At 44.6% G+C, this 26,315-nt stretch overlaps 1 protein-coding gene across 2 annotated transcripts; it reads right to left on the bottom strand.

Moving 5' to 3' along the window:
- Positions 1-104: 104 nt before the first annotated feature.
- GSN (gelsolin) lies at positions 105-26,138 on the bottom strand. Of its 2 annotated transcripts, none has more exons than XM_026860278.1 (17): positions 26,082-26,138; positions 12,703-12,904; positions 11,599-11,753; positions 10,323-10,484; positions 9,946-10,095; positions 9,568-9,657; positions 8,491-8,623; positions 7,962-8,050; positions 7,051-7,266; positions 6,103-6,236; positions 5,224-5,314; positions 4,582-4,752; positions 3,276-3,450; positions 2,882-3,006; positions 2,306-2,383; positions 1,562-1,622; positions 105-598 (listed from the first exon to the last, which is right to left on the bottom strand). In XM_026860278.1, the coding sequence occupies exons 1-17, from the start codon at positions 26,112-26,114 to the stop codon at positions 429-431; spliced, it is 2,235 nt and encodes a 744-aa protein (XP_026716079.1). In that variant the 5' UTR covers positions 26,115-26,138; the 3' UTR covers positions 105-428. The 2 variants fall into 2 exon arrangements, with proteins under 2 accessions (XP_026716079.1, XP_026716078.1); XM_026860277.1 differs by lacking the exon at positions 26,082-26,138 and adding an exon at positions 14,108-14,333.
- Positions 26,139-26,315: the final 177 nt, after the last annotated feature.

Below are 26,315 nucleotides of genomic sequence, written 5' to 3' on the forward strand. Positions count from 1 at the left end.
ATTCTGGTGGGGGGAATGGAAAACAATTCCAAAAACCCAGAAGTCATTCCTGTAACCATTTGGTAAAAAGCGGACGTGCAAAAGATGGCGCAACAGAGGTTTCATTTTCTGAAGTGTATTTGTTTCAAGCAAGTTCAAATGTGGATCTACAGGTTCTGTTTAATGTTTTCTTCTTCATAACAAACCCCACCATTTCTACTCTTCACATATTCCGTACAAGCTTTATTGTATTAAATATAATCAAAGCAAGGAGTAGGGTCAATGACTGGTCATGATTGTTTTCAGTAATTATTGCACAGCTAATTGGCTATTAACATCATTGCCCTGTTAACATGCATCCTGCAGGAGGAAGTAGCTCTTGAAGGCAGTGAAGGCACTAAACTTGCTCCATTTAAAAACAAAAAAACCCACAAGAAAAAGACCTGTTATCAGACATCCACGTCTGCCATGGCTCTCTGCAGGGGATCCACCGCCCAGTAGTCATCATCCCAGCCCAGGAACCAGCCCGAGAAGGTGGGTGGTTCAAAGCCCTGCTTGACCACTGTCACCGGGGTTCTCCTGTCACGGTTGGCTGGGTCTGTCTCGATGTACCGTTTAGCTGAAAACACAGGTAGAAGGAAGTAAGAGTCTCGGGGAGCAACACCTGGAGCAGCTTCAGTGTAGCTAAATGGCTGCTTGAGATACAGTTGCAGATTGCTCATTTAAATTAAAACCAGAAGTTTTCACTCTGGTTTTATCTACACCTGGTAGAAGACTGGCAGTTGTTTGTAGAGAACTGACATGAGGGTTGGTCACATTAAAGAGTAAATTTGGCAGAAAATAGACACCTGTGCATTCCAGTTTATCCTCAGAGGGACTGGGGGCCCTACGTTTATAGATTCTGAGCAGTACCCCCTCTGTCACCGTTACGTGGTGTGAGATTGTCCTGCTTTACTTTTAAATGTGTACGTTAAAAATTCAGGGCAGCCTTTGGGATGGAGGCGTGTTTGGTATTGCGGCGAGATAATAATGACTAAAGTTCACACAAAGAACAGTGTTTTGTCAGAATATGACAGACCGTTGGCCCAGGGTAGCAAATACACAACTTATCAGTCACATGACTCAATCTCTGCTGTGATTCAGAGCCCGGCCGTGGAGCTGTCGCTCTGCTCCCCCCTCCATGCTGTTTTGGAGGCAGCATCGTCCAGGGGACCACCCTGGGATAGATCCCTTGCACAGCAGTTGTGCTCCACCCTGGAAGCTTCAGTGTTAATGCTTTATGTGTGAACAACGCCATGCCTTTTGACTTCTAAGTCACCTCCAGTAATTATTCCACAGGGCTGTAAAACACTGAGAGAGGGGCAGGCTCCTCTGCTGGGACAGTGCTCTGCAGCGGCGGGGAACGCTGCCCCTCTGTGCTCAGCTTGGGGATACTCCTCTCCCCAGAGATGGGATTGCTCACTGAGCACAACATCGAATTTTGTTGGGGTTAAGGTATGTTCCTCAGTATATTAAATTGCCTTACGATCAGATAGTGGGAAAACAGGAAACGGTTAGTTCCGAGAGGAAAATGTGACATTACCAGATTTCAAAGCCTCAGTCTTTTCTTCTTCTTGGGCATCTTTCCCAATCCATACAAAGACCTAAAGATAAAAACCCATATGAATTATTTCAGCCAACAGTCAATCTCTTTATGAAAGAAAGGAGAATTGAGACACAGTCTCAGTGAACAGTGTGACAAAAACGTCCTCGTGTTGGTGTGCCTGGATTGGTGACGGCGACTAAAGCCATTGCCAGATAACAAGAAGCCTTCCGACTGCAGTTTATCTACAAAAACTCTAGATAGAGGCAGAAATTATACACTAGCTTAACATCAGGAAAAGTTAGCAGATGTTTTAACATTTTTACACAGAACATACAAAATTAATCTCTTAAGTTGCCTTTTGGCTGATTTGTGCAATTATTGAAAAATTACAGAAAATGTGTCAGCATCATGAACTGCCAACTCTTAACAGTAGTTCACATCCCTCCAGCCGGGACGAGGGTGCTGCCCACGAGACATTTACAGGTGGGGCAGCCTGTATGACAGACAACAGCTCCTTTCCAACAGCCCTTAAACTGACAAAGGAGCAGCAGGACACCAACTCCTCTCACGTTCCGGGTGTAAGTTCTCCTCCATGTCACTAGAGAAGTGATTTGTCCTCAGGCCTGAAGACGAGAGGACTAGAATACGACAACTCTTCCCACTGTTGTCATCGGGGTCTCAATCCACAGCCAATTTGTGCATATTCTTTGCTCCTCTCTTCAGCAGGAAGATGTGACATACCTGATCCCACGTGTCGAGGAGCATAACATCATCTGTAGCGAGGTCATCCTGAGTCAGATCTCCAGGAACTTCTTCAATCTGGAAAACATAAAGTTAGGATGAACACAAACTTCAAGCGCCATTTTACCTTTATAGGAGAAGCCCAGTTCAGAGGCTGTAGTTTCCCCTCTGGTTGGTGAGGTGTGTGAAGCTGGACGCTGGCAGCTTCCGTCGCAGACGGGCGCTCGGACCACAGAACACACAAGCAGCCTCCACCTAGAGAACTGTCTCACTTGTGCCCGAGGCTTGTAATGCTGCCTCCTTCTACTTGATTCACGAGCTAAAATCTGAGGGGTCTGAATGCTCATCGTTAACCAGGGGAGGACCAGTTTGCTGCTTCAGAAAGTTGCTGTGCTGACACCAGTGCAACAGAACTAGCTGCTGTCTGCAGAAAAACGGTGCCGATGTTTCCTTGCAGAGGCAGTGCCGCTGAGGAAGAGAAGGTGTAACAGCCTGTGGCTGGCTCAGAGCAGACCAGGACTGAGTTTCTCTCAGCTCTGTCAGATGTGGAACTACTTGACTTTCTCTGATACTCACAGTGAAGCGTCCACTCTTGTTGGAGCATGCAAAAAGACGAGGGGGGTGAGCATCCATCTTCTTGTCCTTCAGCCGGGGAGAAGTACGGTAAGGAGCTTTTCCACCCAAAGCTGCCCAGAAATTCTCTGAAAAAAAGAGACACCAATGCTTCAACTATTCATGGCAATCGCAGTGGCAAGATGGTTTGGGGAGGACTTGAAGGACTATTCTATGTCAGAAAGTCCCAAAGGGCTACAAACATGAGCGTGTGGTTAAACATAAAGATACTCTGGAGAAGTCTCTCTGTGCCTCTGCCCACATTTCCTTGTCGTGGGAGAGAAAATATCCATGAAATAATCACTGAGAACGTGCAGCTACACAGAAACGTCCTCAGGCTCCGCTGTGCCTCCCTCACCTGGCTCTCTGCCCTCGGAGACCTGTACTGGGCGAGCTCCCAGTATCTTCAGCAGCTCCTGTGCACCCGATTTCTCGGTATCGCTGGCTCCTTGGCCAACCCAGAGGAAAGCAGCAGAGGGGGTTTTCAGGACAAAGGCGTCATTGGAGTTCAGCTGGCTGGCAGTAGGATCCAGCTGAAAAAAAACGAACATTGCAGGTGTCAGGTGTAATCGTGCTTTACACAGAGCCCATTATTTGAAAATAAAAATCAGTACCTGTCATTGAATAAACTGCGAACAAGATACAAGCATGTAAGGTTATAAGGTATGGTGTGGATTTGCTCATGTCTGAGCAATGAGTTAATCATACGAGGAGAGTAAATAAACATGTGCTGTGCTTTGTGTGTAATCTACAGATACATATGGCCTAGGGCAAGATTGGCCAGATCTGTCATTTTGCCAGTCTTCATGGTTATGACAAAAGGAAAATTTTTCACAAGGTGAACAATCACCCTCTGGAATAATCTCCCCGGGGAAGTGGTGGATTCCCCAGCACTGGACACTTTTACTATTCAGCTGGGCAGGGTGCTGGCCCATCTTGTCTAGATGGTGCTTTTGCCAAGAAAGGTTGAACCCTGAAGTCCCTTCCAACCTGGGACTCGATGATTCTGTGAGATTTAAAAACTCGTTGGGGAAACCACTGTAGAGCAGTACGTCTGTTGCTGAGGCTGATCACCCATTCGAGTAATTTCCTCAACAAGGACATGCCATCCTGAAGCTAGAAACTCGGGGAGTTGCTGCAGACACAAACCAGTGCTCCTGCCTCCCCTGGAGATGCTGACAGGGGTTTAGTCCCTCTTGTTGCACAGAAGGGGTTTTTGTGTGTGTGGTGGGTTGGTTGGTTTTTTTTTTCAAAGGAGTGGGGTTTTTAACCCATATCCTGGCACAAGTTCTATTTGCATACAGAGTATTCAGCACTTTCTGTCTTCAGCACTTGTCACACAGGCTTAGAACAAGTCACAATGGCCATGTCCTAATGGTTTTCAACAGTTTGAAAAGTATCATAGTACGCAGGATGCAGCACCTAGTGGGGACTTAAAAGAAAATGGCTTAAACGGATTCAAGGTGAGATTTATAAACGGATTACAAAATAACAATTATCACTACTTATCCCCAGGAAAAGAGGAATCTTTCCATAGTTTGTAAAGTTTTTCAAGTGTGTTCCAGTTTACATCAAAAAGCTCAATTTGGCCCTCGTTGGGTTCAAAGGGCTGGCGTGCCCGTCGCAGCCTGTGGGGACGATGTGGCAGCTGACTCTCCACGTACCTCTACAGCTCTGGTAGCTCCCGAGGTGCTGGAGCGGACCTGGAACAGCCGCGTTGGGGCAGGGGCTGTCTGGCCTCCTTCCCTCGAGGTCCCGCCCTTGTAAACAATCAAGGGCTTTCCACCAAACATGCTCATCAGGTGAGGTGGCTCTTTTCCTTGCACTACTCGTTTCTAGGGAAATAGAAACCTGCTGTCAGTTTTAAGCTGTTGCTGAAGAGTAGCACAAGCTACACTAGAAATGGTCTTTACAACCACCTTTCCAGCTGGGATACTCGTGTGGCACCCAGGTGGTCACAGAGAAGAGCTATTGCCTCCTGCACAAAACCAGACCCATTAAACTGAGCTCTCAGGATTGCCATTCCCTTTGGACTGGCGAGTGATCCACTGGCACAAAGGTAACAAGTAACAGCTGTAAAAACCCTCGTCTCATACAGGCCACTGGGAAAACTTCTTTGTGTAACTTCTGGAGCGTTGGTTGGGCACACAACTGCTCCACAACACCTACAGCGAGGCTGGAGGCTGTCACTACACCACTGGGTCTCTCCACTGCCAACTGGTATCACATAAAAAAATATACACTTATAATTTATTCTCACAGCATTGGGGTTTTTTGGTTGGTTGGTTGGGTTTGGGTTTTTTTACCTGCACAGGGCTGCCTCCCAGCTCCTCATCCAGCTGTACTGTGAGGAACGCAGAGGTCGCAATTTCATCTTGAGTGGAGTCAGCACCCTGCCTGAAAGGCGAGGCAACGTTGGAGGTTTATTTTCAGCCCTTTCCCCCGACACACACCCCCTTACAGAGATCAGGAAGAGGTAAGGAAAACATTTGTTACCAAACCTCTGCAGCACTTCATTCACCATGAAGATGAAATTCATTATCCTCTACTGGAATACAAGAGATTACATAGGAAGATGTTTTCTAGATAATAAACACAGATTTTTTTTTTGTCTCATCACACTTATCTCCCATTATCTTTCTAGCAGCTAGTTTAAAAACATGCCTGTTGGTGCTGTTACCAGGAGCTACACACACAGCCCCTGCTCAGATTGCATCCACTCTGGCTGCAGTTAGCTTCCCAGTGCTCTCTCTGCTGGCTGACGAGCAGGAAGACAAGTGCTGTGAGCTGCCTGCTGAAAAACTCCTCTCTAAGGGAACGTTCTGGGAACAGTCACAAGCCACCAGCCAAAGTGACAGAGTATCAAAAGTTTGTTACAGTGGTCTTGAACTCTGCAAAAAGAAATAGAACTTGATCCAAAGAAGGGAGTAACTACTACTGGGGGGTGGAAAAAAGAAAAAAAAAAAATACTAGCACAGTAATTCCCCCTATTGTCCCACTTCAAACAAAGCATTTCAAATCTCTGGTATTGTTTTGTTTGCAAGGGAATGTTATTCAGGGTGAAATTTTATCCCCCAAGGATCCTCTGTAAGTGGGAGCCAACAGCGATCCATTTTCGAAGATGTGGACTCTCAGCCCCACCCAGGCCCAGTGTTTCCTGACTTGCACCAGGAAGACTTTCTTACCAAGTGTAAATAATCTGTCCCTGTTTTCCAGCATGCTGGTAATTGTACAGGATAATGTAGCTATCCCCGCCGTAGAACTGCCCATACGTCGAAGGATCCACTGGCACTTTCTCTGAGCCTTCTATTCTCCAAATCTAGAAAAGGAGAGGAGCAGAACCAGCCCGAGTTCAGCGTGACAGCAGAATAAGCAGACTCTCCTGGCAGAGCTGTTCCATTTTCTGCCCAAACCCAGGCTCCCAGCACTTGCAGTCCTGCAGCCCCGCCTGCTGGGGACTGTCACGAGGAGCCTGGCACTGCGTCCACAGCCCACAGCCAGGCCCAGCATCACCCTGCCACAAGCTCCCAAACCTTCACCAGAGTCACCAAAACCTCCGGAGAAAACGGAGCAAAAATTGATCCAAACCGGTAAATATCCTTGGTGTGCCGCCCACACAGACACCCATTTTGTACCCAGTGTGATCATTTCAGTTTCTCTCAGTTAGATGCCCAGGAATAAAGCTTTTAGGCTTACTGGGGACTTTTGAAATGTCTGATGTTGGCTACAATCTCTGTGGGCAAGCCCACTCCACCACTGCTGCCATGCACCAGTGTGTGCATCCTGGTGCATGAGATTGGGGTTCTGAGACACACCATCACACGTGTGATGGCAGCAGCTGGAATAACTAGGAGGAGGAGGAATGCGGAAGAAGTCTGGACCCATACTGCTGGGTGAAACATTGCCCCCAGGGAAATTCTGGGGTCCAAATTAACAGCTCATCTACACCACTTAGCTGCAGGGCTCTCAAGACCTTGCTGATACTTCTGGTGTTAAAAATTCCCTCAGCATTCACAAAACTGCAGTGTGGATGACTCTCAGGCCTCCATTGGTCTCACTGCTCTTACTGGAATGCCATCAAGTAGCAAAGAAAATTCTGGAACCCTTCCCAAAGGGGTTCTGACACTGCTCACCTGTTTCCTGCCAGAGCCATCATCCTCCATGCCGTGCTGGGCAGCCATGGCCTTGGAGGTGTGCAGAGTGGCAGCGTCGAAAGGTATCTGCTCGATCTTGGCAACGTGACCAGAAACGTAAGCCTGGCCCAGGCCTTCTGTCTGGTCCTTGTCCCGCCAGTTCTTGAAGAATTGCTTAAACAAAGGCGTCTCACCACTCTCAGGGAGGACTTGGACCTGAAACAGATGAGCCAGCCCATCAGGAGCAGCCGTGCCCCTCGCCCCATGCAGCTCCTGTCAGCTCTCACCCATGCCATAATCAGCAGCCAGCAGCACCTCCAGCTAGTACCATACTGGGCAGGTCTTTCCCAAGAAAAAAAAAGACACATCACAAAGCATTTGTCTTCTGTCGCTTGTGACCACTAGTTCAAAGGGATTCAAGCCAGTGTTACTCAATCTTTAAGTCTCTGTGTAACTACACCTGGAAGGTCTGTGCTATCACAACCAACAACATGGGTCTCAATATGCTACGGGATGCAGAGTCAGCCTCAGGTGCGTTCCAAGGAAGGCTGAAGGGATACCAAGCCTTTAGAATCATCTCCTTAAGAACAAGAAGGGCAGGTTTAGGTTTATCTACATCTTCTCTTTATTGCTCTTTGGAGAGAGATCACGGAAAAGGTAAAAAAGTACCCGAGAGGAAGAAATGCTAAACACTACTCATGCTGGGGTCAATGCTATTTTGAGGACAGTGTTAGCCCAGGAGCAACACTGCAATATCTCCCTGTAGAAGAGCAGATCATCCAAAACAGGAGCTACTTGAAAGACTGCTAGCGATATGTGAGCCGCGCTCTGGAGCCAGCAGCCTGGGGGCAGAAGAGTAACCCCGGTGGTGTTACTGGGGTGTTGGCCACAGGTGGGCTGCATGTCCTTACCTGGGTGTGTTTCGGATAACCCATCTTATCAATGAACTCCGAAGCTGTTTTCAGTGCTGCCTTCTTCTCTTCAGAATTGGCACTCTTGCCTTTAAGGAAAATAAAGAGAAAAGAGGTCAATTTTCAAAACATTCTGCTTACCCAGAGGAGAGACTGTCCCAGGTAGTTCTACCTTTAACAACAGCAGAAGGGCCCAGCCTTCCAGCTAGATGATACCAAACAGCAAATGACAATTGTTTGATCTCTTTTATGCCTTTCTGTGATGGCTGAGAGCACACAACTGCCTTTCTACTTACGATCTTAATTCAATTTTTTCTTCCTGGTTGCCAGGACCCTCTCTTTAATTCTCTACACTAAAGGCCCTGTACCTCAGCACCAGACATTTCAGGTGAGAGTGCTTTTCTGAGATTGTTAATGTCACCAGAACCACCAGTGTACGCTCCCCCACCCAGCTTGAAAGAAACTGGACTGTTAAGTGGATGCAGATCCTACACAGGCATCAGCAGCTTCACCCACGTCCCTGCGGTACCTTTCCAAACAAAGATCTTCCCGTCTGTGCCATGGTCCAGAATGAAGCAGTCGTCTGTGCTCAGGGCTGCCTGGGAGAAGGGGTTCTCATCTGCCACAAGGGAGACTGCCATGTTCCCAGCCCCATTGGAGACCTGTGAGAGCGCAGCGTGGAGATCAGATAAGGCACCTTCTGTTCCCCTCCAGCTTCATGGCGACACTCCAAAACTCAGGGAGCGGAAGGGAAATAAATTTGAATGCACTGGCTGCTTCAGGCACTATTGTTTTTTCAAACAGGATACCTTTGACACAGTAACAGTATGACAAAAGCATTAACACTTATTCTGAAGATTTCAAGTAGTTCTAGCAAAGCAGATACTGCTTGGGAGCAAAGATTGATCCAAAACACTAAATGTCCTTGGTGCACAAGCAGCCAAGAGATATCTTGTAAAGCAAATCAGCTGCACTCAAGAACTGGAGGGGACAGGCTTGGTAACTGTGAACAGGCCTCCCTGTATCGATAGTCTGGGTTTAATAGTCTGAGGTCCTGTACTTACTAATGGATGAAGGTCCACATTACAAACCATCCTGGCAGACATTCACCACATCATTACCAGAGACTGCTGTAGAGAAGATTCCTCCCCAAAAGTCTTGGACATTCTTCTACACTTACACTAGCCGATGGCAAACGTCACCTTCCAAATCACTGCCTCATCATGTTCACTGGATGTAGGAAGGGGTAGATCCTGGTTCTCAAGCTCACTATTTCTAGCTCTTTCCTGTCATCTTCCTAACACAATGTCTGATAACACAAAGGAAAACTCTTTCCCCCATTCATTTCACGTTCCATCTTTCCCTCAAGATTTCCTAGAAAGTCCCAGCTGTCTCACTACAGTCAGCAGTGGTGATAAAGACAATAGAAAGCCTGTGGGTAGGCAGTGTAAGCAACCAAAGTTCATACATAAAACTTCATATAAAGCTAACGGCAGAGGGAGGCAGGACTCAGAGCAGCTCAGCCCCTCTCTGCTATTCCAGCTCCATCTAATTGCACAGAGACCGCTCCATCCTCCACAAGGTTACGTGTCAGGTTTCTCCCTACCTTGTAGAGCTTAGCCAGCTTTCTATTGGCTGCATCAGTTTTGGTCTCATCAGAAGCTCCTGGTGGCAAACTGGGCTTTGGTCCCAGGACCTGGGAGAGAAAGAGAAAAATCATTACCAGCCAATCCAAGAGAACCTCTGTTCCCCAGATGCTGAAGGCACAAGAGCACGTAGAAGAAACCTCTAGATCAACAACAGTGAAAATATACTCTGATGTCCCGGCGATGCAGAGGACCAAGTCTGTATTAAATGGAGAGTTTTATACCACAAACACTTCATACGTAAAACACACACTACTGAGCCTGTCTACCCATCCCACCCATTCTCCCACATGCCGCCCTTCCCACTCCAGCCCAGAGGAATGGACAAAGTGAACAACCTGAAGCATTTCCTCCCGCTCGGACCCTTCCTCTGAAACATAGACCTTGGCGCGACCGTTCCGCTCATTATCCCGAATCCCCTTGGCCAGCACAGTGGCCTTCAGCCGTTCTTGGCGGTTGCTGTTGGAGCCACACCACTGAAAGATGTTCTGGGGGAAAAAAATAAAGATCGTGCAGCTGTCAGAACATAAGAAGCCCCTCTCTGGATGAGATAGCAGTATGCCTGGGACAGAAAGATATTAAAAGACTGGTTAAACAGTGTTTCAGAATGCTCAACACTTCAGATAGCTTCGACAGAGTGGGGAAAAAACTCCTGAAGTGAAGTAACCAGACATCTCCTGCCCCAGTGAGTCTGCTAAACCTGTCTTTTACTTACACTGCCGAGGTCAAGGATGAAACAGTCCCCTGTGTTGAAGCTATCCCAGGTCACGGGCACCTCTGTCGCTCGGACTGTTCGCCTGCCTTTGACCTGCAGAAGCCTCTGCAGAGTTACTTCATTGGGAACCACATGTCTGAAGCCAGAAGCTACGCCACCAGCCTGAGGGAAAACAGAGGAACAATTCAAATTTGTGCTGTTGCTTCAGAAAAAATTAAAATCCTACTGATTTGCTATCAGCGAGCAGTTTCTGCCTCTCACAGAAAAGGTCAGCAGCAGCTTGCAGAGAGAGCAAGTCTGCCCAGGCTGGGCTTCTGCAGAGCGTTCAGCTGTCGATACACCCCAGCAACCCATCCCCCTAGTGTCTAAGGGACACTGGTACAATACAGTCAGAGATCTCCAGATGTGAGGGAGACCACAGGAAGTTGAGGTATTTAGGATTTAATAGCACTAGTGGGGTGAAGAGTGTATTTCCATATGTATTATATGTCCTGCCTACCAGAAATTATCCCAACCTCAGGATTCACCTTCTTGGCTGATCAAGAGACACTTGGAATTACTTATCAATGTAAGCAACACGACTCATGTCAGTTATCCTCAAATAAAGCATAACCAAACTCAAATTAATGAAAATAACAACAAATGAGTGGTGAATAAGCAAAATAAAACCACTAGGAAAGTCTTAGCCATAAGCAAGGATTTGACTGGGTATCACTCTTGTTGTGATGGTGGATTCCTAACAAACATAACTGCTTGACTGTATGTTTTTACTTCTTCTATTCCACTTCACTGCAATGACATGGAAGAGTCACTTCCACTACTGATAATCAACTTCACCAAAATATTAGATATGCTAAGGAGGTGGGTTATGCACAGAAAAAGAGTGGGAAGGTCAAACTCTGTTATGTAAGTGGGGACACATTAAATCTGCTGGGTAGGCGTTTCCCATTTACTCAGACTGCTGTTTCTTAAACTTGTTCCAGACATTTGGGACTGTTCTTCCTTCTGCTTCTCGAAGAAAAACAAAACCTTGATTCCTAAAATTTCCTGGGGCTTTGCTTGTGTATTAGTAATTCAGCCAAAGCTCTCCCCCTGGGATCTGCTGTTCTCCACCCTGTCAGTTCCAACCCATTGAAAACATCTGGTTGAAAATGGTTTTTAAGCAACCGGAAAAAGGGCAATTCTCATTCTTCTGAGAATTGGGCAGTGGGCAGGATGCCATTTCTTGCAAACCTGTTTCAGCCTGGTAGTATAAAAAGACCCAGGCATCACCTACCTTGTACTTGATGCCAGATTTGAAGTACCCCAGGAAAGTCGAGGACTCATGGCCTTGCACTTCGCGATGCTGAACTGCCTTCCCTTGAAGGTAGTCGTCCAGCTGGACAGTGAAAATGGCAGCTGCCCCACGCTCATCTTGAGAGCTTTCATCTCCTGAGAAATTAAAAGGCAACAACTTGGAGGGAATGCAGGGGTTCTGCCTCTACATTTCACAGAGAAAGCAGATTACTGGGAAGTTTGGATTCCAGGAAGGTCTGCAGAATAGCTATTTTCAAACTTTTCTAATAATGAACCCCAAGAGCAGTATAAACTGGGTTTTTTTTCTGGCAGGTTTACAATACCATCATAACTGCTGCAGCCCCACTGCTTCACAGCTGTGTCTTTGACAGGTGTCATTCACTTTGCTTTTGTCATTTCGCCCTGTCCTGGAAGAAAACTTGCTACGGAGCAAACACACAGATAGATGAATCTGAAAGAAGACATTATCAGGTTTTATGAAGGCTGAAGATACTAGTGGGGCACCATGTCCACAGCAGCTTGCCTCTCTGGAGCTCTCTGGTGTGGAAAACCTATTGACAGATGGCAGATACGACAAGCCACCATGCAAGCAGCTTACACAGCTTTAACTATGATGTTGTCAAAGGCTCTCGGGTTTGCAGGATGTGGAGAAAGCCTTGCCACGGCACTTGGTGACATTTACTGCAAAAAGCCAGTTAGGAGATCTGAACTTTGGGGAAAAAAACACCACTGATTGAGTCAGGAGGATAACAACCGACCTCCAGTCTTCCAAATAGAACAGATTTCAGTCACTCTTTTCATCTGACACCTTATCTTCTCCCTGAGCCTCCAGAGAACAGGACTTATTCTGTCCTCTTGATCAGAACAAAGCAATTTCTAGGTACAGAGATTGCTGTACTCACTATTGCAAAAAACGTTTCAAATATTTAAGGTGAGTAGCACTATATGCACCCAAAACTGCATTCTCACTGTACTGCCAGTTCTGCTTTTTATTTCCTTGGGTAACACTGGACAAGGCTGGTGTAGTGAGAGGAAGAGTTCACTCTGGGCTCCCAGTCCAGCAGGGGCAACTCCCAGCACTTACCTAACCAGAAATGCAAGTCGTACTGGAGGTTCCCACTCCGCTGTTTGATGGTGTTCAGCACCACATAGGAATCTCCCGTGAAGAAGTCTCCATACAGGTTTTTTGGCACTGGTACCAAATCAAATTTCTCGATCCTCCAAATCTGAAGGCCAGGTTCCTTCCCAGCCTTCGCAAACTCAGCGTGTTCCACCATGCTGACAGGCTAGGGGCGAGACAGAGAATGTTGTTCAACATGCACAGTACAAGGAAGCGCATGTTTAAGTTATATTGCTTCTGATCTCGTAACAAAAGATCAGATAAGTGGAAAGTTTCCTCTTTTCTCTTGCACTGAATTTTGAAGAAAATAAAATAAGTGGGGGATCCCTCTCAATTGATCACTGTTAACTGTCATTTCCAATCAACTCTACTGCTCTATTCCTGACTTACTCTTTCCTAGACTCTCTTTTCTGTTTATTTGTCTACCTCTCTTGATTTTACTCTACGTATTTTCTTTACTAATTTACAGCTTTTCAATACGGCACATAAGTGAAAGACTAATCCCCTTGCTGACTGTTCTTTTCTATAAATGCTGCATGACATTCCAGACTATGAAACGAACCCCTTTCAACTATACATGTTGTACAACTTGCATAAACGTTATTTACAGTTTTCCTAAAGCCTGTGTGATCTTACTCAGCTCTTTCTGTAAAGTGTTGTGAATATCAAAGAGTTAGATAATTAACAGGTTTCTTATATCTCTTCTGTTCTGACATGCTATTTCAGTACTTCTGTAGAACTGCTCCCTTATTACACCAATATACACAACATCCTGTCCTAAGGATATTGCAATTTTGGTTTGTTATGTGTTTTGCCATACTTATGCAATGTATTAACAATATGCAATCCATCCTTTTAGGAAACATAATGAACACTTCTCCATAACTATATTATAATAAGAATTCAGTTTGGTAATACTGAAAGGAAACAAAACATTTCTGTTGTATTGGAAAAGGAAGCTTGTCCGTATATTACAGCATGCCTTTGAGTGGTATCAGATAACAGGGGAGAAAAAATTAAAATGTTATATTAGAAGCATCCAGTATTTTGACAAAGAAGATAGTTCACAGTAGCTCATGGACAAAAGTACAATATGCTCAGCTTTCAAGGCAGAAATAAAGAATGTTACAAACTAGAAAGCAAAATAGCAAGTTAGCTACCAAAGTGATTCCTAAACTGAAATCAGATATCAAAGATGGAAAACAATGAACTTTATCATCATGATTCCAGTCAGCCTGACTTCGTTTCTCCCAAATTTCCACTATAAAATTGAACAAACTCCTTACAAAGAGTTAAAAGAGAGTGTGACTCTTATAAGTAATTGAAAAACATAAGTTTTTCAATGTCAATAGTGATGTTAATCACTTACCACAGCTGAAAGCACAACAGCTGCTGTAACAACATATCCAAGCCCTGCAACAGACATGGAGCTAACACAGTTCAGCTTCAGAGCCACTGTGCAAAAAATGGTGAGAAAAATATAACTGAAGTCCTGTTTGCCCATTTCTAACAGCAAATGGACTTCTCCAGTCTTCCGTAAAAGCTGTAGGGTGTCCCAGCTCCCTCCTCCTCTCGCTGCTAGTGAAAATGAACTGCAGAAGCCAATCTTTTATCTGGAACAAACACACCCACTCCCTCTGCAGTATAGGGGCGTAACATGTTTGTGCAAACAGTCCACTTGGAAGTCTCAGAGACTCCTTCAACCATTTACAGACACTTAATCCCAGCAGGCCATAACTCAAGACAATATGCTACCCATTACAGCCAACCGTTCAATCACGTTCAAACAAGCCAAATAGCTAGTCACAAGGCCAGTAAGAGAGGAAGAAATTAAGAGACATCGGCAACAGAAGCAACATTTTGTCAGCTGAAAACTGCAAATAAATGGAAAGTTGATGAGACGCAGAGGAACAGAAAGGCTGTTCCAGATGGCAAGGGCTGCAGAGAAAGAGATTTTGGAAATGAGAACAGAGAAGCACTGAAAGGATACAGCTGAATAACCTGAGGATGGAGGGAATGTGCCCTCATCTCTCTGAACTTGACAAAGGAGCAAGACGCAGAATTCAGCATGTGCTTTGTGTGTCTTGCACGTGAATGCAATCTCCACAGTATTATCAGAGTAATACACTCTGGAGGGGTGTGAGATGGACCAATATATATCAGCTCATGCGTTAGCAAAAGGGCAGTAGTAGTCTGGTAGGTGACAGAACAAGCGCTAATTCGGTAATTTCCCAACAAAATATTACTGAGGGTGTAGCAAGATCCCGTGACAGGAATGTTAACAGCCATCAAACCTATCCACAGTTCAATGGAGTTAAACATGCTGATGGTAGCACACCAATGATCCACCACCAGCAAAGAGCTTGTTCTTCCAATCACCTCGTGCTTCAACAAACCGATCGACCACATTTTCCAGGTGTTGGCAGTAAATGAACTGCGCAGGTCACCTCCTACAGTGGCAGCCCAGGCACAGAGCAGCCTTGTGCTCTCACCAGAGCGTGCAATGGCTCCCGGAGTGTCTGTGACACAGCATCTGCCACTGCCACCCAGGGGATGCCTAGAGACCTGCCTCAGCCGTGCTCTCTGGGATGTGGCTATGAACATCCATCTGGGAAGGCCAAACAAGGCTCCTAGGAGGAACGTAATTAATGCCTACATGTGGCTGTACTGCTGGTTACTCCTTCCTTTCTACCCAGGGATGAATTATTGAGAGTCTGAGGTTGTCACTTTCAGAATCTCTCAAAGGATGCTTAAAAAAAGGGGCCAGATCCTCCACCCACAAGTCTACAACAAAACTTCCATGAGGGAAAGACCAGACCCACTTTATCTGTGCTTTCTCCAGTCTTCATGAGAATATTTTCTTCTACTCTCTCTCATTAGAACTTTCTGCTTCACTGTCGTTCAAACTGATGCATTTTGGTTTGAAATGTCACCTTGGCAAACTCCAATTTACTTAATGTACCTTTGAAAATGTCACTGGAAATTCTCAAAATTAAATACGTAATAAAAACAATGTCTTAGTCTTGCTGGTATTTCTGATCTCTGTGAAGGAACTTCAGAGTGTCAGAGGTCTAAGACCCACCAGAAAAAAAAAAATAAAAATGCTGGAACCCTGACTCCAAGGAAGCCAGCTGGGAAAAGCTTCTGCAGCTGCAGCATACCCAAACCAGGACGACTGGCTTGCATAACGTTAGAAAGAGATGGGTCCCTTCCAAATGGAAAAATACTTTGGACTTTTTATTAATAAATACCTGTATAGTGCCACGTTTGTGCAGGCTTCACAGACTGAAGGTGAAAAGACCTAGGATAATTCTTTGTTAGCATCCCAGTTTAGGATATATCCTAATCTGCAGATACATGCTCATGAGCATATATGATATTTTGGAAAAACAATTTAGTTGGTCTTCTAATTAATTTGGCATTTTCTAAGTTTTGCCCTCAGTCCAAGCTTACATTGCCAATTAATTGCAGAATGTAAATAAAGGCAAAAGAGGCAAAGAGGGCTACAATGAGTAATTTTTACCAAAGAACACTATAATATACAATTTAATCTGAAGCGTGTCAGAAGGGAGTAAGTGTAATATACTCCAACAGCTGGTATGGTTTATCTCTGCTGTCACCAAATGTTGCGTTGTTAAATCAAGCCAGAGAAATCTGAGCTCTGGATGTTTTACTGAGGGCATATGCCAGATGAGACTGCCAGGACCCTACCGAAAAGGATGTCCTGTTGGAGACATGGGAAAAAGGCAAATCTCAAGCTGATGTTAATAAAACTGTCCAGCTTAGTCACTGAAAGGGTGCTATGCAGAGCCAACATCTTATGCAAAGGAAAGTTATTTAAGGAAAAGAAAGAAAGGGCTTGGAATACAGGCTTTCAGTGCAGATGGATCATCTAAACAACACTTGGCTGCATAGTGATAAAAACAAGAACTTAAGAAAAGTCCAGTGATTTGAGCAAACAGTGGAATCCAGATGTGCAATCACGACAGGCCTAGCTGAGAGCGCCATGTGATGGAGACTGGCCTACAGAAACAGTTCCCAGTACCCTGTTCACTGCACACTGCGTGAGATGGGGTACATGAGGGAAGCTGACACTGTGCAAACGTCTGCAGCTGGCTCACAGACCGATGGCAGAATTTAGTGTTAAATTATTTTCCTGAGGCTGGAAGCTGCTTCCTTCAGAGGAAAGGCCAGAAAAGTCCGGGAGACCACGCGGTCTCTCTGCTCAGCAAACGTGACATTCCTGCCCCACTGCATCCTCTCTGTTGGGGCGGGTGGGAGCCCTGGCAGCTGATGCTTCCACCACCTCCGAGACAGGACTCGGTATTTCCTCTCCTGGTATCCAATCCAAAACACCTTTCTTATTTCAATTCTGCAACTTGTAATAAACAGTCCTCTGCCTCCCTTCCTAAATAGTTCCATTTCTGCTCTTTACATTCATCTCTGTGGCTGTGCCTCCCACTCATCTGCCACAGAGTCACTCCACACCCTCATAAATCGATGCTATCAGCACTTTTGCCATTTGTCTTTACTCTCCTCTGCATTTATTTCTGCCAAGAAGGTGCCCAGTTCCGCATTGCTCAGTGTGGCCCAGCACAACCACACTGAAAGGAAAGTCCTGTTCCCTTCAAGAAAAACCTGTGGACACAGAGCCCAGAATCTCTTACTCTCATCACACTGCAAAGTCCATTACAGGGAGTAATTAATGCCTAGTTTCTCCACATCAAATATACTGCCACATCTTCACACCTACCACCATCTAAAGCATCTAATCTAAAACATCACTATCTAAAGTATCTTTCTATGGGGCAGTATCATCCAATACTGACAGGGGGAAAAATATCTTTACTCTGTTAGGCTCCAGTCTGATCCTGACTCAACCTCAAACATTCAGAGCAGCTTTACCAAAGCTGAAGGAATGCACACACTCAACCAAAACATCCTCTGACTGCTGGTGTTGCCAGAGTATTTCAGAACGCAAAATGCAGAAGACAGTAAGGATAATAGTTGAACAGGTTTTAAATTAATTATTAAAACAAGATTAAATACAATGGAATGGGTGTAAATATTTAGCAGCCAGTTCCTCCATATGTCACAGCAAATATTAGCTTACAGGGCTTTCCTCACAACACTGTACTCTGATGTTTCTAAGACCATAAAGAGCCCACATATGTTTAAGCCATTCAGCGACGCTTCTGGATGTTTTTTTCTGGATACTTATTGAAGATGGGCAATCAGAAAAGAAGAGATGGAAAATTACTGGTAAAAATAGTGGGTGAAGAAAGAAACAAGTGCAGTGGTTCATTTAAATAAACTCAGCTGTAAAGGGATCTATCTTACAAAGGAAAGAGATATTTTAAGTGAGTATTTATATGAAACAGAGAAATCCAGAAGTCTGATCACTACATTAACAGCACTCTCATTTAAAGAGACAGGGCTGGTGAGAGTGAAGGGGCTTATTTTCCTTTGTCTCACAAAGAATCAGAGACAACTCTGTCTCCTTCACATGTGAAAAAACACTCTTCCAACAGTTTACTCTCCTTGCAGATTTTATTTAGTAACTGACTACTTAAAAGATAAAAATGAGCATAACATTTTTTTGGAGTTACAGTTAATTTGTGCCAATTCTCACATGTATATACCCACAAATATACTAAAGACTTAACCTGCACAGGGCTGCTCAGGAAAGCTGGGCTGAATTAGATGAGACTGTGATGTAAGTGGTGGTAGGCCAGATCACCATGTGGTTGTTCTCATTTACAGCCCCAGCGTCTAGTTCGTGATAGGTTCAGTTAACTTGTCTGAACTTGCTGTATAAACAAAGCCCACACAGGAAGGTCTGCAGCCAACATGATATTACACCACAGAGTATCTAAACCACCTGCTACTTACTTCTGGAACAATTTCTGCATTTGTAGGTGGCAAAGGCTGTATTTTTTATTTTAAAGGATAATACTTACAGAGTGTATCAAAATAACTTGCAAATACAGATTGAATTTCTAAAATACGGGGAGAACAGTAAATCTTAGTAGAGTCTGTACCCATCATGCTGCAAAAATGCTTCTCGTGCACCAATCCTTCTTGTACCTTGGGGGCAAACAGTTGCACTTCCACCAAACTAATTCTCTCTTTCCCTCTATTTAGTTGCCAAAAATCGCCTGGAGAATATGGACTGCTCCAAAGAAATAGTGATATATTTCATCAGGAAAAGAAAGACTCCCTTGTCTCACAGCATTCCAGCCCTCCTATATCAACTGCCAGAAGTATTAAATCCCCACTGTATTTCTGCTGCAACAACAGGAAAACCATAAGTCACTGTGTTTTGCAAGTGGCAAAGCCGTATAATCCTACTAGTAGGATCAATCCCAATGAAATCAGCAGGTTGCACTTGTGGCAGTAACACTCCCAGACTATGAGCTGCATTCTCCAGATCACTGTCTGAAATAATGACACTGAAGAGATCAAACGTACCCCAAATAGTTATTTGCTTGCTTTGGGTTTAGTTATTTCTACACTTTGAAGTGAATCTATCTATACTTTCTGACTACCCACACTGCCTTTTCTCTCTGATCCTTTGCTGGCCCATGAAAACTCTGATGAATTTACAAAGATTCTGAGAGTGAACACTACAGAATTATTCAAGTTCTGACAATAAAAAACTCAAGACATGATGCTGCATAAAACGGAGAAAGGAAGACCGTTCAGCATACTATTAACAGCTCATGAGAGTGCATACTGAAAATGGAAATATTTTATTCCTTATAGCCTCCTTGCCAAAACAGTATATATATTACGACAAACTCTTCAGTAAACCACTGAAAATAAATCTGGCAGGACTTCAGCATTGTTGCCAAGGTGACAGGCATTGAAAAATACCTAAAATGATAAATTAGATCCATTTTCAGTCTCCAACCAGCCCTGAATTCATATACACATAAAACTAAAAACAACCCCTTTCCCTCCATCCCTTGAAAAAGCTAGTAACAAAGTTTATTTGGGACAAGAAAAAACTGGCATGGAATAGCCTCCTCCCACCCTATGGTGACTCCATAAACTATTTCAGTTCTCTATATGAGGAGCAGCACAGTTAATGGCATTCCTAGCAGCTACATCTTAACAGACGCAGCCAGCCACAAATTCAAAAAATTCAAACAGGCATTGTCCCTTCAGCAGCTTCCCCCTTCATTTAAAACATGCATCTGATTCCAAGGAGAAGTCAGATAAACAGTCCTGGACACAAAGTACAGCATTATCTGTGCAACTGGCAAAGTAGGTTTTTGCATTCAGAAGTTAAAATTCCTACTAAACCACTTTAACAAATTAGAAGAGCCAGATGATTTGACTATTGTTCATTTTTTCCAGCTGTTTGTTTGCATTATGAGTCATGTCAGCTCTATTCTGGTCTCTCTTACCTTTTGAATATGATCCACTTAGTAAACACAGAGAGTTCAGCCCAATGCACCAAGGCTGAAAACTTACACACAAAAGCCTGAGTTTCTTCTCAGTTGCACTGATGTAAATCGGGAAGATTTTTACTTACAGGGGAGAAACTTTTGGAGAATATACAGGCCTCCCATCCGAAACACACCCAGAGAAAAATCTGCTGATACAATCAACTGTTTAAAAGCCCTACCTTAAGAGCATAGGTGAGAGCTGAATCATGCACTTAAATACACACAGCACAGGTATGTATGGATCAGTGGAAACCACTGACTATTTTCATCCAGCTGCAAGCAAAAATGAACCCTGAAATATACTCAAACACAAATCATTGTTCAGTGCTGAAAACATGTCTTACAGGGGTGCTTATGTAACCTGTAAAACATAATCCAGTACGTTAAAACATGACTACGACCCCATATGACGTCCCATAGGAGAGATCTGGTGGTGACAGCCAAAACACATTAATGGAGGCAGGGAAGACATGCCTGTGGTCAGCTGCAGGGAAATGACACAGATGTTCTCCCTCCAGTCACCAGGTCCTGACTCCGTACAGGGGAAATGATCTGCAACTTCATGCAAACTCTTCTTCCCCTGAGAACTAGCCAATACATTCCTCTGTAGTACAGAAGCCTGTTCAATCCGTTATCCATAACCCAAAGAAGAGCAGAGTAATATATTATTACTGAAGAAGAAGGGCTGGAAACCAGAAGAGGTGGCCTAAAACAAGTCCAAAAGGGAAGCATGAAACACGGCCCTGCACTGCAAATGTAGCTTCAGACACAGGCAACTAGGCGAAAGGACTTACAATAAGCCACTGCTACATGTACAGCAAGGATAAGAGAAGTACATGCAACATGAGGGTGAGTAAAAATCACGCAGATGAAATTCTGTCTTACGCCACACCGACGCAGCACAGCACAGCCAGCCCACCACGGGGCCCGGCCTCGCCGTGCCGCAGCCACGGCAGCTCCTGCCTTCCAAATCACCTCCACACTGAACTTACCTTTCCATCTCAAACATCCACATGAGACACGAAGCAACTCTGAATTAACAGAAATTAGTTTAGTTAATATACGTTCAAATTCAAGGTGCTGCTTCTAAGAGCAGGGGCAATGATCAGAACAGGAGGCATGGCTGAGAGTCACAGCTGCTCTAAGTTTTTGGTACCTGTGTTTACCTGCTGACAGGTAAAAGACTGACCTAGTGCTACGCTCAACAAGCTTCCTCCAGCCCGGCACCCAACACAAGGGCAGGCAGCTCTGCACTCAGAGGAGACAGGACTCCCCCCCCATTTCACACCAAGTGGTTTTCTTCACAAATACCCACTTCCAAGTGAATCAACATGGAGACATACAGTGGTATTAGTTCCCCTTTCCATTTTGCTGTCATGTTTCCTTACATAGGCAGGTGCGGCTGCTGCACTAATGACTCTGGCTTGTAGAGGCACACCTTCTCATGAAGGCTGTTTTCTAGCCCCAAAACCAGCTGCCACCACAGCCTTGGCAGCAGGAGCACCGGCCCCTGTCCCCCTGCACACAGCCACAAGAGGGCAATGCTATGAACAGACATACCCAAATACTCCCTTCCTCATAGCAACATGTCTGCAGCTCTTTCTCTGGTGATTAACAGAGAAGGTTTATTTTATTTTTAACAGGATTCAGGCTTCGGTGTCGAGGAACCACAAGCATTCTCAAAGCAGCCTGAAAGAAGAGAAAGTCCTAATGGTGATAGCTCTCAGTGCAGCAGCCTCCATCCAGCCCAAAAGATCTCGGGATGATTCATTTCCTCCAGTGTTTTAAAGACACTGTTTTGAATTGTAGCTGTATTTTTACTGTGTGTGGAAACATTCAGTAAATAACATATGTTTAAACTTTGGGTTTGGATGGCATCCCACTGACTGACTAGCTCCTAATACAGACAAACAGTTGTTTCTCCCTCTCCCAATTGTGCTGGGACATCAGCTGACATCAGTTTCAGCTCTCCAGGTTCCCACTGGGAGGTAAATGAGGGACAAAAAAAGAAGAGAGGGAAGGCCAAAACACTCTGCCTGTAGTCAGAAAAGAACACTCTGAAACAGGTAAAAGGGAAAAGAAAAAATCTTCAGAGTCCATATCATCTAACTCTTCCACTCAGTCACCATCACATCCCGAATTTTGATCAAAAAACCACCAAAACCTAACAACCTGATTTGAACGGTGCAGTTACTCGCAAATCCCAGTCCACCCCAAATCAGGGAAAAACAAATAGACAAACTAAAATAAAGGTTATTCTCCAGAGGGAAGTGTGAACAGGCAGAAATCCCCAGAATACCAACCAAATCAACCATTCCAACGTCAGCTGCGTGTCAGTGACCCAGCACGGCTATTCCAGTCTGGCATTTTCAGGCTGCCAAGCACCACAAAGCACCCAGGAAAAACCTACTGGAGCTCTATTTAACCTCACAAATGCATCATGAGTGGATAATCAGAGATAAAAACCCAGTGACCCTGCCAAGAGTCAAATGCTTACTGTTAAAGGCTGCTACTTCTTTTCCAAACTTCTCTGACCGCGCTTTCCTTCCCTGAGCAGGTGTGAAATCCTGAAAGCTGACATCTTATGAACACTGTCTGACCTGATTTCACCTGTGATGGGATTTAACAGCAACAGACAATCAGGCAGCTCTCTTCCAGTGCCCCGAATACACACCCAGATCAGCAGGCTACGTACTCAGAGTGTCTCTGTACCGCGACGGACGTAACAGGACTTGTGCTGCTGCAAGAGAAGCGTTCAGGGCTGTGATCAGGCAAGTACCAGCAGTGTAGCTGTATCTGGAGGGTACGAACATACCATACGTGCACAAGAAGAGTCACCTAGCAGTATGCCAAACAGCTAATAAGAGGCCTGATGAATCCACTCTGGCAATCCTTTTGCTACCAGGGAGCTGAAGACTGTAGGATGTAATGTAAATACTGGAAACTGGCCAACATCTGTGACTTCTTGGGAAGCAGAGATGAGGAAGAGGCATATATCCTCTGCACTCCAGGCCCACTGCATACGTCTGTTCAGACACTCCTACTGCCAGTTCATTTATCTTTATTCCTATTACTTAAAAAAAATAAAACTGAATGCAACCTTCAATTCAGGTCTCAACTGCCGAAAGTCACAAAGATAGACCTGAGAAAAACTGCCCATGGATTTCTGCATTTTCTTCCTCTGCCTAAATATCTGCTGTGAGCTGCCTCAGAGACAAGATACTGACGAACCAGTGCGGCGCTTGAAGACTCACTGCATTGCCTTTTCACACTACCATTGTTTTGTGGAGCCTCCTGCAGAAAAATACTTCACAAACTGGCAAAACACAGTTTTAGACTCAAGAGCTGTGCACTATCCCCACCTAGAGAGTTTGTGTCGGATATGGGAAAAAATAGTTCCAGCATGGCTGGCTTACAGCTGAGAACTCCAGCAAGTTTATTGCTTTTATGGGAAAAGAATTAATCATCCAGAGCATTTCTTTCCAACCCCCTTAGTCTTCTTAGTGTCTGAAGTGATTAATTAATGATTAAGAGACTGAAAAGACAAGGACTTGAACAAATGACATGACAGAGGTACACAAAGAGGTAAGCAGCACAAAAGAAACCTGAGGTTTTCTTCTTAATGTAAAACCTCAGTGACCTCTGAAAGCCACTGCAGGAGACATCTTTTGAGTCTTGACTTTAGGATTCAAAAGAGACTACAAGTGGACATAAAAATAACAATATATACAATTTTCTTTTCAGTTTAAATTTTTAAATTTAAACCAATTACCTGGCTAGAGAAACAGACAACCACTAATCAACAGAAAAAACACACAATTGGAACTGACAAATTGCCCATATCAATATTTTCTGCCTTTTCAGGAAAAAAATTGATAGCAGTCAGGCAGAGACATACTCAGAACTCAGTTATTCACACAGCAATTCCTAAGTGCTGTGAAAGAGAACAAAAACCAAAAAAAAAAGCAGCTGCTTCTTCCTAAACAGTAGTTATTGTGCCCAAGCTACGTTATATCTGTGTTTAACCATGTTCTGCCCTACTGCAACCAATCTGGAACTTGATCACTTCAGCTCATATTCACAAAAAAAAAAAGAAAAAAACCTGTTTCTTTTGGTGCCAGGATTCCAAAGCAGAACTGGGAAATGGTTGGTTGGTGAAGTTGCATATTCCTTTCCAACATCCTCTTCAACATACATGCTACTCAGTAACACTAATGTCTGAGATTGGAATTAAAATGGAAATCTTGTATTTGTTAAGCGAGTTGAAAGCAGATCTAAATCCCAAGTAGCAAAATACATCACCATGCTATTTTAAGAATAGTTTAGTTCCCATCAGGACTCTGTAAAACATCCAACCTATAAAAGTTTTTTTATCTGAACTTGGGGTGGGGGGAAGCACTGGCTCAGTACGGGTCTTTGAAAACATCTCGCTGCTGCTTCTTGTCCTGTAGGAAGGCTCTTACCTTTTCTCTTCCACAGAAGCAGCACTTAGCGGCACTGCTGGCCACACTACGAACTCAGTTAAGTGGCTGAAACACTCACAAAAGTATATAAAGTATCTCCAAAAACTGCCTTGTAATGGAACTTGGGCAGCCAGTCTTTCAGCCGGCGCTGGCAACGATCCCCTCGGTAACATTATCAGAACCATGAAGCTCGATTGCGGAACGCGATCTGACATCCCTGCTTCGTTATGAAAGGAACAAATTCACAAACGTGTTGGATTTGTGCCTGCAAAATCAAAGTTGAAACCAGCAGTAGCATTTTTGCTTTGTCACCCTTTATACATTCAGAAACGGCCAAAGATTGATGGCTGGTTCAGTTACCCCAGTGTTTTCCCCATAGCACTGGAATTTCATCCAGCTGGAGAAAGCCTCCACTCTTCTGAGAGCAGGAGATATTCTCCTGGGGACCTGCAGGTACTCAGCTCTCACTCAAATGAATTGTTATCTAAACACTTAGACAACCACTGCAAAATCCCGCCCTGTATTTAAACACTTAAGAAGATCACCATCCACCTACGTCACCATGAGGTGTAACTACAATTCCTGCCTTATCTTCACGTTGAATGCTAGTGAAATCCACGGAGCTGGACTTCTCACCGCTCCAGCAAGTCAGCCCTGTGGTGACGGGGCTGTTGATGGTACAGATAAACAAACGCTGACACCCAGGGCTGGTGCCTAAGTGCAGCAGACAGCATCCTCAGTCTCTGCTCTGGAGGGGAACAACAGTGCTCAACTGCCAAAAGTCACAAAGATAGACCTGAGAAAAACTGCCCATGGATTTCTCCATTCTCAGAGTTCAATCCAGAGCATGCACGCACACCCGTTCAGCGCGGGATGGGCAGGGAGGTGGCTGCAATGCCAGCAGCAGCCATCCTGAGAAGCAGAGTTAAATAGGACTGACTTCTGCTTCTGCTAGTGGAATGGGTTAAACATCCAACTCTCACCGCTCTGGGACTACGGAACATACTCGCTCATGGACAAGATGAGAGGAACCAGTTGCAATAGCCAAGGTTGTGCGAGACCTATTCCTCGGTACTCAGGTTTCGCTTCATTTGCCTGGACAGGCGTTATACAATATTCTGTAAAACAGTCTGAGAAACATAAAGGATGAGAGACGTTTAAGGAGCCCCCACCCCCATTTGACTCCAGAGTAGGACACCCTAAGCTGAGCCATGCCATACCCCAGCAAAGGAAATTTTTTGTTGCTGATCAACTTGCATCATGCAGAAAGTTGGTAGTGGAAAATGGAAATTGTAATGATCAGTAAGAATAATAAGAGACTTTAAGGGGAAACAATGCCAGTATCATCCTTGTTAGCAAAGTCGCTTTTTAACATCCAAAAGCAAATAACATTCAAAGCAGTTTTATTCAAAGAGGATCTACTTACTAATGAGGCCTCCTTGAAACAAGTCATCCCCATAACTTTTTTTTTTTTAAACACTCTTCCTAGGAAACATTTTAAATACGTTTTAAGTGTCTACATTTTTCCAATTTCTATTCAAATATTCTTCCCCCAGGCAAAGAACAAAATAACCAACACCACCACCCCACACTGCTCCCATCACGGAAAGGCCTGGCCCCGTTTTTACCGGGGACAGGCCGCCCCCCAAGCGCGGCGGGA

Source organism: Athene cunicularia, assembly GCF_003259725.1.
Source record: "Athene cunicularia isolate RWA chromosome 17 unlocalized genomic scaffold, athCun1 chr17_part1, whole genome shotgun sequence".
Lineage (NCBI taxonomy): Eukaryota > Metazoa > Chordata > Aves > Strigiformes > Strigidae > Athene > Athene cunicularia.

Coding starts and splice junctions, on each gene's coding strand:
- GSN (XM_026860277.1), bottom strand. CDS start 14,242: ATGGGCAAACAGGACTTCAGTTATATTTTTCTCACCATTTTTTGCACA. Junction 6,237..7,050: donor ATGGCTCTGGCAGGAAACAG/GTGAGCAGTGTC, acceptor CTCCTTTTCTAG/ATTTGGAGAATAGAAGGCTC. Junction 3,007..3,275: donor CTCCGAGGGCAGAGAGCCAG/GTGAGGGAGGCA, acceptor TCTTTTTTTCAG/AGAATTTCTGGGCAGCTTTG.